The sequence below is a fragment of the Glandiceps talaboti genome, chromosome 3, assembly GCF_964340395.1.
Source record: "Glandiceps talaboti chromosome 3, keGlaTala1.1, whole genome shotgun sequence".
Classification (NCBI taxonomy): domain Eukaryota; kingdom Metazoa; phylum Hemichordata; class Enteropneusta; family Spengelidae; genus Glandiceps; species Glandiceps talaboti.
Window position 1 is genome coordinate 912,793 of NC_135551.1, and position 13,222 is coordinate 926,014.

The window sequence follows — 13,222 nt, forward strand, 5'->3', positions numbered from 1 at the left end:
TCTCTTCGCCGCAGTTATTCAGTGACCCCGGTCACATAATCACATTAGAAACAATACGGAAGTAAGATTTTCCATGACTACGTCAGTATCGAACGCAAAGTTTCCCTTCCCTTTCGTTTAATAGTTCAGACGTTGTATGTGTCATCACAGTACAATCGAAGCAGAAAGTTCTGTAAGATTAAACTGTCCTACTTGAGAACTATGTTATGTACTTGCTTTATTTCCTTTTGATTGGGTACATTATCATCTACCCAGTGTCAAGAAGCGGTTTCATCCTTCAAAAAAAGACCAGTGCTCACTGAAGCCCTACCATACATGGTGCTGTATCGTCTCCAACTATTTTTTGTTTTTGTAAAAAAAATCTGAACATGGTGAAGAGAACTATGGCCAGATGTGTCTAACAGTGTCACGGGTACGGGTGTGAGTTTTTGAGGTGGGAGCGTAACGTGTTGAGTGCACTGTATTGTGTCAGTATGAACCAGTGCAGTAATTTTCCAGGTAGACACAACAATGACGACGAAAATAGCGTCTTTTTACGTTGATTGCGACAGGGGCGGCATGTTTCGGGTGGGCGGTCATTTCGTCCCAAAACTATCTCGTCCCAAAGCAACTCGTCCCATTCAAAGAATTCCTGTGTGGTTCATAATTAACTGCAAGTAGGCATAACGCATGTAGCGTCATAGTCCAGCTTGCCTACGGTGCATGGGTCTACGCTGACTTGAGGATCAAAGGGACGACTAACTCCGTATGCGAACAGGACTAGTGGCGTCATAGATCGTACGTCAAAATTTCTGTCATCGTATTTTTCATATCAAAGTTCGGAAACATAACTATAAAGTAATTGTTTGTAATTGCAAAACTTTCGACATGAAAAGTCGTGTTGCCTTCTCGACAGAATCTGCCAAAGATGCGTCATTTCACGTTTGTGTGTGATGGGTAGGTAGGTGTAGAGAGGTCATGGGAAGAGATAACATTACATATAGCCTAGGTTATCACAAATAATACATATTGGGACGAGTGGCGGTGCGACGAGTTAGTCGTGGGACGAGTGGCGATGGGACGAGTACGTTTGGGACGAGTTCGTTTTTGGACGAGATGTCTGGCAACCCATGTTTTGTATAATAAACACAATGGACTCTCGTATGGCGGAAAGCAAAACATACAAACGGACTATGCATTGTCCCCCCAAAAAAACACAAAACAAAACAAACAAACCCCAAAACAAAACAAAAAACAACCAAACAAACAAAAAACTATCATCATACTGAAGATATTTTATGAATCTATTATAAGCATTAAACTTGCTTCTTATCAGTTAAAACACCATTTTCAAAGCATTTTATGTGTTTTCCGTTGTTTCATGGCCACACCAGTGGGGGATTCCGGTAAATTGATTGGGGAACCCCGGTAACAATGACAAACATTTACCGGCTGACCGGTAACACTTGGAATTGCAAAAAAAAATTTTGATCAGCCATTTTTACAACAAGGTGCCGACTATGGAACTCAGGAATGGCAATGGTAGTATAATGCGAACGAGACCACAATATAATCGGCCGTTGGAGACGCTTCGTGCAATAACTAACGAAGTGCTAGATCTAGCACTTTGCTCTCGCACTTTGCCCCGCAACTGTTTATGTCTGGACCCTCTACGAGTCTACCTACCTACCTACGTCTATATGGTTGCTAGGGCGACATCAAGCCGGAAGAGCCCATTGGGACGCCACGCATGCGCATATTACTTAAAAAGTATGGCGGCGGAGGTTAAAGAAAGTTTGTCAACATTCAGCTGTTTGTGAGAGCCACGTCAATAGAAAACACACCGATTAATGACGGTAAAGGACATCACTATATAGATGTGTGTTTGTTTTACGTTTGAACAGTCACAATTTGATAAAAAAGCTCGTTGACGGCGTTGTTTTTGCGACTGTGATTGACACTGTTGGGAGTCCGAGGTTAGGTTAATACTGCGTACATTAGTGAAGCTAGCAGTGGTGTGTAAAATGACAACCAAAGCTAAGACTCCAAGGACGGTTGACCCGCTGGCTTCGTTACGAGAGCCAACTTATCCAACTGATCGAATGGCACAGTCAGTCAAGAAGATTCCCGAGGGTCCTGCTTTGTCAACCGATAACTTCAAAACACATAAAATGAAGAATTATATGAGTACGTGGACACCCATTCTTCACAAGCCGTCCAACGACCAGGTAAGTACCCATGGGTTATACTTCCATGGTACGAGTTAGTAGATTACGAAATATTTACGAGTGAGAAATGACTTTATACAGTTACTCCTGTTTTTTCTTCTTCTGATTATCACTACTTTATTCACATACAATGGGCTGTCGGCCCCAAAATATACCACATGGAACTCGGGCTCAGTTATTTTTGTTTCAGCCATATTTAAAACAAACACTAATAAATAAATAAAAAAAATACTGACAAACATCAACAATAGAGTAATCACAAATCAGTATCAACAATAATGAATGTTTTGCAGTATCAAGAATTAGTACGTGTATGTTTTCTTATATGCACAATAGTCACAATTCCAAATACCCACAAAGGGTTGAGACTGTTCCCTACCAAATGCGAGTAGCATATTATAAATGATCTAGTGTGTGATTTGGGTCAAAAGTGTGATTTTTGGTCAAACAATTAAACTAAAAAAATGCTCGGCAGATCAATCTGAAATTTGGTGGGAACATTCTTAAGGGTGTTTAGATTGAAAATTGTTTACGACATGATGATCCCATCAGTGATATGCAAATTAGGGCTAAATGTCTCTTTTAGATCAAAAATCTTTAATTCCAAAACTACTGAGCAGCTTGGGCTGAAATTTAATGGGGATGCATCTGGGGGTGTATAGATGAAGAAATATAATGTCATCAGTGATTTGCAAAATTGGTGTAAAAATGTGAATTTTAGTCAAAAACTTATATCACAAAAAGTACTTGGTCAATGAGACAAACTTGGTGAGATGTTTCTAGAAGTGTAATTATGCAGATTGTCTTCAAAATATTTTGATGCAATTAGCCCTAGCAACCATGACCACGCCCTTACCAACAACCAAATGGCAGTATATTTTGGTAATATATACAACGTAACATCATCTTGTAGGCCAAAGAGTAAAGCTTCAATAAATGTATGCAAATATCCCTAGCAAATATGACCATGCCCATAGCAACAGCCCAATGGTGGTGTATTCCACAAAGATACATTGTACATGTACAATGTAAGTTGTAACACTAACAGGGACAAAAAGTGTATGCAAATATGTCTAGTAACAAGACCATGCCCATGGCAACAGCCAAATGGTCATGTACATTTATCTTGCAAAGATAGCAACAAGGATTAAATAGACAAATCAAGTGAATAAACATTCAAAAAATGGTTGTAGATGTGCCTAGTAGCAACATGACCACACCCATAGCAACAGCGAAATGATTGCATATATATTGCCAAGATAACAATAGGGATTAATAGATAAAAGAATAAACATTAAAAAATTGTATGTAAATGTGCCTAGGAACAAGACCACACCCATAGCAACAGCCAAATGATCACATATATCGTAAAGATAACATCAGGGATGCATAGATAAGTGAACAAAACATTCATTAAATGTTTGCAGATATGTGTAGCAACATGACCTTGCCCATAGCAAATGCCAAATGATTGTGTTGTGTATATTGCAAAGATAGGCAACCGGATAGTCGTTCAGCAAATGAATACCTATACCTTGCATGGATCAGCATGTGCCTAAACATTTTCAAAAACTGTATAGTTGTGCTACAATGCTATTGGTGCTATTTTTTTATAATTATAAGAACAGGGATCATGGGTTCGTAATTGAATAAACATTTTAAAATATGTAAATGTCCTTAGCAACAAGACCACACCCATAGCATCAGGTAAACAATGATGTGTAATGCCAAAATAACACCGGTGATGGCAAGGTAAATGATTAAATATTCTATGTACATGTAAATATGCGTAGCTAGCAACAAAACTTAATTATGATGTATATGTAAAACAATGTAATCATGGCTTCCTACATACATGTATACTTCAAAAAATGCAGCAAATGGTGATGTAGCACAACTGTAGTTGGCTGCTGGTATGGGCGTGGTCTTGTGCTCGGCATATTTGTATACATTTTTGGAATTAATTTGGCTACCCTTTCCAGTTTTCATCTTTGCAATATATACTACCATTTATCCATTGCTATGGGCAGTCCTGTTGATAGGCATATTTTCGTACATCTTTAAAAAATTTATTCACTTACCTACCGATCCCTCCAGAAAAACATGTCCAGAAACATCCCTCCAAGTTCCAACCCCATTCACCATGGAGATTCAAGATGACAAGGATTATTGCCGGATAGTGCCAAAACATATTGAGACAATCTCAACTCTCAAATTCGAATGAAACAAAATATTTTTGATGCCTCCATGATTGTACTTGTAGTCTAGTTAGTTCGCGTTACGTTCATCTCCACAACATGCACAGAGCTAGAGATCGTAGAGAACAGTCCGAGTCGACAGGTATAGGAACTAGACTAGGCAGTAATGTATGATCAACATAGACAGTTGTCCTTGATATTTGGGGATCATTACTGAAATAAAAGAGTTGCCAAGGTTAGATTTGTTTATGAATTATATCACTGTACCCGTCATCAACGTTGCTTATCAGTGTCAAATGTCACACTAAATGTTTAAAAAATGTCTTGCTTCGGGGTCATCAGAAAATTTAACTGAAAGTATGGGAATTCTTGATCGAAACATATTGTCGTAAAATCCTCAGGTTTCTGACAACTTCCAATACTTATTACAAGAAAGACTGCATTCCAAGAATATTTGGTTAGCTACATGTATTACATCTGATGCCTCATACATGTGACACACACGATCATCATTGTCCAGTTTGCACCACATGGTGTGCCCTGCCTCCTGTACATGTACCGTACGCCTAGCTTGTCTGTCAGTGTCACATTTTGCTTCCTCTCTTCATTTTTCTCAGATGTTTTAAGAATTTCAATAGTCAGTGTCTGATCGACAAAATTTCTTTCCACATTTAGTTCTACGCTACATAAACAACGTGTTGCATCATGCATCATGAGACGTTACATTGACCTCACACTTCGCTTCGCGCTTCCTTCAACGTCCCTATGAAACTATTTCGAAGGCTTTCGCTAGCGATAGCATGGCCAATCTTGTTTTACCACTTAATCGTCAAATGTTTTCCAAATAATTATGAATTAATTTCTTTTTTTACACTTTGGGTATTTACTTGCTATTAGAACTTCTGGGCAACTCATATTAGAATTTTTTTCAATGATTGTCAGGTTTTAGTACTTTCCTAAGCGGGTCCCACAACTAAACTGTTATACTTACAAGTTATAGTAGGTATGTCAACGACACAACTACTTAACAGAAAACACTTGGCACGTACACAAAAGTTGTAGAATGAAATTGTGATTTTACTAAGGAGTGTAGCAACCCAGAACGTACATCGATCAAACTGAGAAACATTTTGGTTTCATTGTAATGTCAATCTATTTCAGTAACAATGTATCATTTTCACGCACCGTTCGCACATGTGAGCTTGATTTTAGGCAAAATATCGGACTAATAGAGTGCATACAGACTCTTTTGTTCGCTTGTATTGTTTGCATTCGGTATTTGGCATTTATTTTGCACCATTCACAGTGTCTTATCATGCTTTGTGTAACTTGTAAGCCTAATTGACAACTGGGCCAACGTTTTTTTACTAGACAAATTTGAATTTTGTCAGTTTGAGGGTAAACCTGCTATATTGATTACCAAACTTAGTTAACGTCAGTTATTTCTACTCATGTTGCATCACTTTATATTTACAAACAGTGAAATATGAGAGCCATGTGAAACTTTTTTAGTGTAAAATGGGATGAAGATATGAGGGCAAAGTCAGTGCTCCTTACAGCAGTTTGAATTTCCCGCATATGCATGTATATATTACCCATAATCCTCTTTATATAGGGGACGTCTGCCTTTAAAGTCAGAAACCGCTGAACCGATTGCCATGATATTTGGTGGGTCCTTTACCAGACGACTGGCTTACAGCAAACATTGCCCCAGTGTTTAAAAAAGGGGATAAACACTTACCAGAAAACTACAGGCCGATTTCACTAACATCCGTTACAAGTAAACTCCTTGAACACATAATTTGCCGACATATTCTTCAACACTTGGAAAGAAACCACATACTGTCATCACTAAACCATGGTTTTAGGTCAGGTTTTTCTTGTGAAACCCAATTAGTTGTAACTCTCCATGATTTCATGAAATCTTTCGACCAGAACATCCAATAGCATACAAAATGTCTTTTTCTCATTATAAAAAGCATAGAATTAATTTTACCATTCATGTAGTTGCCACAAGCAAAGATAATTGAGTTCAATAAATGGTATAAATAACTTGTCACTCCTTTCTTTTATCAAAAGAAATTGCAATGTCATCTGTCATTTGATTGACCCTTCCCTTTAATTACAATTGTGATGAATACTCCACTATTTACAATTATGACGAATACTCCACTATTTACAATTATGACGAATACTCCACTATTTACAATTATGACGAATACTCTACTATTTACAATTATGACGAATACTCCACTATTTACAAAGATGAAGTGTGAACTGGCTACATCAATTCTTGCATGGAGGCTATGTGTAAATAGTCGATGTGTATTCTTCAATGTCGTGATGACAGAGTGAGTTCAACAGATTAATGTATCTTTCGATGAAGTGGTGATGCTATCTCAGATTATCACTTTCATGTTCAATTTTACTCTGAAAACATTTTTAGTTTGTAGTTTGACATCATACAATGGTAGACCATACAACTTTGATGAAAGCATGGATTTTCCAAATATAGCGGCTGTGACATCACAAACTACATGTACATGTATCGTGAGTTTTTTGGAGTCTTCAATAGTAAAGTATAGTAAGTCTCTCGTCTCACAAGATTTCAGACAGACATGATGCCTGCTGTGCATGTAGATGTACACAAACTTTTAGTTTTTGAAAGTCTACTTTATCTGTGAACAATTAGATTTAATAAATAATTTCAGCTTTCCTAAGAAAAATAATTAAAAACACTTAACTAAAGTTATGAGTTTCTTATTGGTGCTAATATTTTGTAGTAATAAATTGGCCTTTCCTTTGACCATATGTACCACGTGTTTGTTAGTCCCCGCCGGACGAAGTCCGAGACGGGACTTATGGATTGGGGTCCGTGTGTCCGTCCGTCCGTCCATCCAGAGCCGTTTCTTGGAGATGCCTGGACTGATTTTTTTCAAACTTGGTACAGGGGCAACATACAATGGCATACATAATGCATGTCAATGTGTTTCATGATACGATCCAATATGGTCACCTAGCAGCCATTTTATTTGCGAATTTTCCACATGTCCAAAACCATAACTCAGACATGCTTGAAGAGATCTCATTCAAAGTTGGTATTAGTACAGTGTGCTATGACATACATGTGCATATCCATTTTCGTTGTGATGCAATCCGATATGGCTGCCTGGCAGCCATTTTGTTGGCGTAGTTTTCATGTCCAAAGACATAACTCGGACATGTTTGTCATTAAGTTACTCATGAATATTAATTATTTTGTTATGTTAACTTATGCTAATAAGTCACCATCCTATCAATAAATCCTGTGGAGAACCCTGTAAATTGACAACATACATGAAATTATACATTTAGTCAATTACTTTCATTTCTAATTCTATAGTTTGCCAAACACTAAACCCACTTCAAAATGAACTTGACAAGCAGATTACAATGAAACCTTAAAACTTTCAACAAAACCACGCAAACAAACAAATAGTGATGTTGGGCAATATCCCTATAAATAAAAGGCTTGTGCAGTTTACAATGTATTTGTCAGTTGTATATGACAATTGTTGATATCAATGATATTGAGCTAAACATGTGCTGAAATACATGTAGACAATGCTGCTAAGTGGATATATCATATCAATGATATTGAGCTAACCAGGTGCTGAAATAGACAATGCTGCTAAGGGACCGGTCAGTTTCTCCAGCCTGGGGGGGGGGGTGGATTCTTAAATCGGGCTGACAAAAAGTCACTGACCCCTCCTATCTGTAAAACCCAAAACAGGCTGACCCCCCCCCCCATCACTTAATTCTAAAACATGATGACCCCCCCCCCCCATATATGATATTCGCATGAGTGACAGGTATTTTTTGATCGTAACTCAGTGTGGACTGCTTGACTGTCTTGCATCTACTTTATAAGATCCTGGGTTAGCACTATCATAATTATAATTATTGACTACACAGGGTAAATATATTTGAAAAGGTGTTTAATAGCATCTTGACAGTGTACAGCTGTCATAGGGGGTCTCCCCCTAGAAGCCCTGGAGGTTTTTTCCCTGAAAAGTCAAATTTGAGACTATTCAGACCCTTTCAGACAATAATTTCCAAGCCTTACAAGACAACACCAACATGTAAAAAAACAACTACATAGGGTTGAAATACTTTTGAAATATACTTTGATAGCATCTTGACAGTAAGAGGGGAAGAGCTTGAGACTGGGATATGTCCACCTCATGCGGGGGGTCTGAGGGGGTCTCCCTCTAGAAGTCCTGAAGCATTTTTACTCTTATAGCCAATATTTACGCTATTTAGACCCTTCAAGCAATAACTTAATCCATGCTTTACAAGACAGCAAGTATCAGAAACCATTCTTTATAACTTACATTAAGGGTTGAAATATGTTCTTAAAAAGTTAAATGGCATCATTATATACATGTAGGTCAGCACATCTAATGGTAGTATCATTGGTAGGGGAGATTTGGAGATTAAGGCAATTTTAGACTATCTTGGCAAACATTTCACATCTTGAAAAGACAATATCATCTCAAATTAGAATAGGGTGAAAATATTTAAGAAAAGTTTAATACCATTATGACAGTAAAAAGGTTGTTGGTGCATCTGATTGTTGGTTGAATGCATGCATGACCTCTGGGGGTGAGGAAGTCCTTGGGGTTTTTTCCCCTGGCAGATATGGAGTTTTTTGCTTGAGCTACTAAGGCAATGTTTAGGTTATTCATAACCTTTGAGGTAATATTTCCAAGCTTCGAAAAGCTAACCTAAATGTACGTTTTAAATGAGTTTCCTATATCACATAAAATAGACATGTAACATTAGTATAGGGGCATTAATATATGTATATTTAAGTCACCGTTATGTTAGAGAACTTTAGGTGGTCATACCTGAGTGTTTAATAGAAACTGGAATCTGATGAGATGTGGTGATTTGTAGTGTCAATAACATGACGAGTGGAACAATTTAGATTAACTTCATTTATAAGCTATCTATGAAAATTGCCATTACGAAACCTTCAAGTCACAAGTTCACTTTTGCCCCAAACTGCAATATAAGTGAAGCATTGATTGTGAAACAGCCAAGCATTTACATGACATGTTCTGTAACTAGTGTGGTAGCTAGGTAATACATGTATATGTATATGTATAGTTATGTTTGAACTAATATTGACATGTACCACATTTCAGACAAGGCTATGCCATTGTAGAAAGGATTTTTTTCTTCCATCACAATTTAAAACACAATGACCCCCCCTATCCACAATTTTCAAAACAGCATGAACCCCCCCCCCCCCCCCCTCTGCCAATTTCAAAAACACCTACCCTACCAATCCACCCCCCCCCCCTGACTGGTCCCTAAGTGGATATATCATATCTTGGAAAATTAAACACGTTCTTTTACTTTGTTTCCTTTTTTTTTTTTAGATATTTATAGAGAGAAGAGATCTTGTTGCACACTGGGTAAGATATTCAAAGACTGCATTGTATTTTCACAAAGAGATGGTGCAGTTCGTTGTCTTTTAAATCAATGTGTATTTATTTGTGGATGATGAAACACAGAAAAGAGAGGGACAAAAATGTGTTTGTGATATGCAAGTAAGTAGTGGTTGGCATGTGTAGTGGTTGCTAGTTAGGAGTCCTGGTCGACGCAGGTGACAGTGAGAACTCTGGTACTGTACACATTCTGCTACATAAATGTACATGTACACTACATGCAGTTACAATGTATCTATGAAATCAATATTGTGTGTAGCCTAGAATTCGTGAGATTTGGGATTTTTAATTTTAATTTTCCCTCTCGCCTAGCCAGATGCCATTGATGAAGCTAGTGGCCCAAAAACAATTTTATGTAAATTCTTAGTGGGGGAATTTTGAATAAGCCTGCTGTGAGATTACTTCAATAGTCCCCATGTGATTAGGCTGAATGCAGAGGTGGAGCTTATGATTCATTCAAATTCAAATTCAAAACCTCCATTAAATTAAAACATATAATGGAAAATTTCCTTTCGGCATCTTAGAATCCCAATGTACAAATAAAATGCTATCACAGATGACACACATCCAAACAGACAATTGTACAATAATACTACGTAGATCTACAAAAATATTGTCATTAGAAGACTAAAATCCAATCACAGTTATTACACTTCAGTGAATCCAGAGTTTAAAATGGAAATAGCTGATGGAATGAAAGACTTCTTGCAGCAATTTTTTCTCGCAAGGTGAACTTTGATTCACTGACCTGATGGTAGAGTTTGGAACTGAGAATGTAGTGGGTGTGATTGATCCTTGAAAATTTGAATACCTTATCATCTCAATGACTGATGGTAGAGTTCGGAGAGTTGTTTCTGCTTTGAAATAATAATCCTTCCCACCTGACTGATGACTCGTGTCAACTTTGTCTTGTCTTTAACTGAGAGGTTTCAATACCAGGATCTCCTTACTTACATTAAAACTATTGAGCTTATGAAGCAGATAAAGGTACTGTTGTGCTTTCTTAAAAACATAATCTACATTATCTGAAAAACTTAGATTAGAAGCTAGGGTGGTTCCAAGATATTTAAAAATATCTATTTTCTCCACCTCTTCTCTGTTTATGGTGAGAGATCAGCAAAGAGATGTGTCTTGTTTACATCCCCTGATCATGTACGTCTCCTTCGTTTACCTAACATTGAGTTTCAAGGAAGCTCTTCTCAAACCAGGATATTTGGGTATTCACATAGAGAAAATACTGAGCAAGTGAAAGCTTTCATGATGATAGACTAAGTTCATCTTTTAAGTGGGCAACCAGTGCCATGTCATCTGCAAATTTGTTTAAGGTAAGAATAGCATTGTTACACATAAGTTCGTTCATGTACACAGAGAAAAGGACAGAAAAGAAAATGACCTTGCACACTAATGCGCTGAGGCTGATCGCTTAGGAATGCTTTGATCCAGAGTATTAATGTTGTGTTGGTGTGCAAATCAAGTAGTAGTAAGCAAAATGGTGGTTTTAGACCTTTTTTTCATATAACTTTTCTCAACTCCCACTCAACCTAACTTCCAGCCTTTTCAAACACACTACACATACAGCATTTGCACAGCTGGGACGGTTGACATGGTAAAAATCATTAAGGGTGATGGCTGTGTCCACGTAAATACCTGCTGACCTTAGGTGATGCTCAGACCACTAAAAAGACAGACTAGATATGTGGTTTTTCCATTGGTGTGAAGATGTCACTTATTTGCTTCAGCAGTAACCTTTTAATCCTAATTAGGGGCTGTTTATGTACGATGTCATGATGTTACGTTTAATGATGTAAAGTAAGGCGATATTTGAGCCAGAATAGTTGCAATAATTGTTACAGTAGTGTTTGATGTGATTTGGAATTTTTTTTCTTGTTTTTAGTGTTTTTGTACTCTTTTTTGTTCCAATATTTAACTGGAAGCAAAGGCTACAATTCTTTTATGTAAATGCAAATAGACGGAACAGATCTGAATGGCAAAGTTGGGTGGGTTTTTCTGCTAAATTACACCTTACCTGCCAAAAAATTTGACATTTCCTGTTAATTACGGAGCCCTTCAAGACCTAAGAAGTGTACCCCACTTTCCATCAAAATCGGCAAATGTATCTCAATGCATGTATTTCTAAACAGGTAAGTATGCTGACATCTCGCTTACATTTTCAGCATGATTGCCTTTATTTGGGTTAATGTTACAGGAATTGTAGCGATTGCTTTCTGTTAAACATCAGAGCAAAAACAAGCATAAAAACAGAATAAAAAGCCCTCAACATCACAGCAAACGCTACAATTATTGCAGCGGATGTTGACAGTCTGTCAGACATCTCAAAACATGTTCCTGTGTATGTACTATTATAGTATACAAGCATAACGTGTACTTGTAGTTGTATCCGGCTACCAAACACATTTCTTGACGTGGATTTCCACAGCGAAATGATAGTTTTTGATGACTGTGAATGAAATGGAATTTGTCTAGGAACTGACTTGTATGACTCCAAGAACATGGACGACCATATCAACGTGTATTTGTAGTTGTATCCGGCTACCAAACACATTTCTTGACGTGGATTTCCACAGCGAAATGATAGTTTTTGATGACTGTGAATGAAATGGAATTTGTCTAGGAACTGACTTGTATGACTCCAAGAACAAGGACGACCATATCAACAATATGATCAAAGATGCGCGACCGATCAAACAGTGAAGAAAAAAATTGATGGACTACAAGCAAGGGTATTAAATAGAGTCAAAGTGCAGTTTATTCTAATCCCTGACATACAGTAGTCTGAAACTACAGTGATATTCTGGATCTGGATAAATACTGCGTAACACTCCAGGTGGCGTCAAACATGCAGGAAATGGTGTGTGCCTAAGTTAGCCATCTTGCTGATTGATGTGCTCGATGATGGCTGACTTATATTCTTTTGGATCATCTATAGTAGTTGTTGAATATGGTATGGAGGTCCAGTCTTTTACAGTTTGTGGGAAAAAGCTGAATTTGAAACAGTCTTTGTTAGCTGGTATAAATTGATAACGGTTGCTGTGTTGGTGTCATGACAGGTGCCGGATCGGCTGAAGGATATCATTCACCGGTAGGGTTAGGAGGCCTTGTCTAGCTCTGTGTAGAGTACTCAGTCTGTTCACAGTTCTTCTGTTTTTAAGTGTGCACCAGTGTAAGTCCTTGATGATTTCCGATACACTACTTGATCTGGAGTAATCATTTACAACGAATCTCGCCACTCTGCGTTGGATGTTCTCCACGTTATTAATAAATGGTATATGGCTTCCAGACGGCAGATGAATACTCTAATAAT

General features: G+C 37.6%; 1 protein-coding gene across 3 annotated transcripts in view; it reads left to right on the plus strand.

The window, feature by feature from the left end:
• The first annotated feature begins 1,758 nt into the window (after positions 1–1,758).
• The window catches only part of LOC144454039 (epithelial cell-transforming sequence 2 oncogene-like), a 144,066-nt gene continuing 132,602 nt past the window's right edge, over positions 1,759–13,222 (plus strand). For all 3 annotated transcript variants that reach the window (XR_013482473.1, XM_078145451.1, XM_078145452.1), the window contains exons 1-2: positions 1,759–2,207; positions 9,832–9,867. Coding sequence is in view for 2 of the 3 variants with exons in the window: in XM_078145451.1 (XP_078001577.1) it covers positions 2,004–2,207; positions 9,832–9,867 (240 nt within the window). In the remaining variant the exon portion in view is untranslated. The remainder of the gene's footprint in view (positions 2,208–9,831; positions 9,868–13,222) is intronic.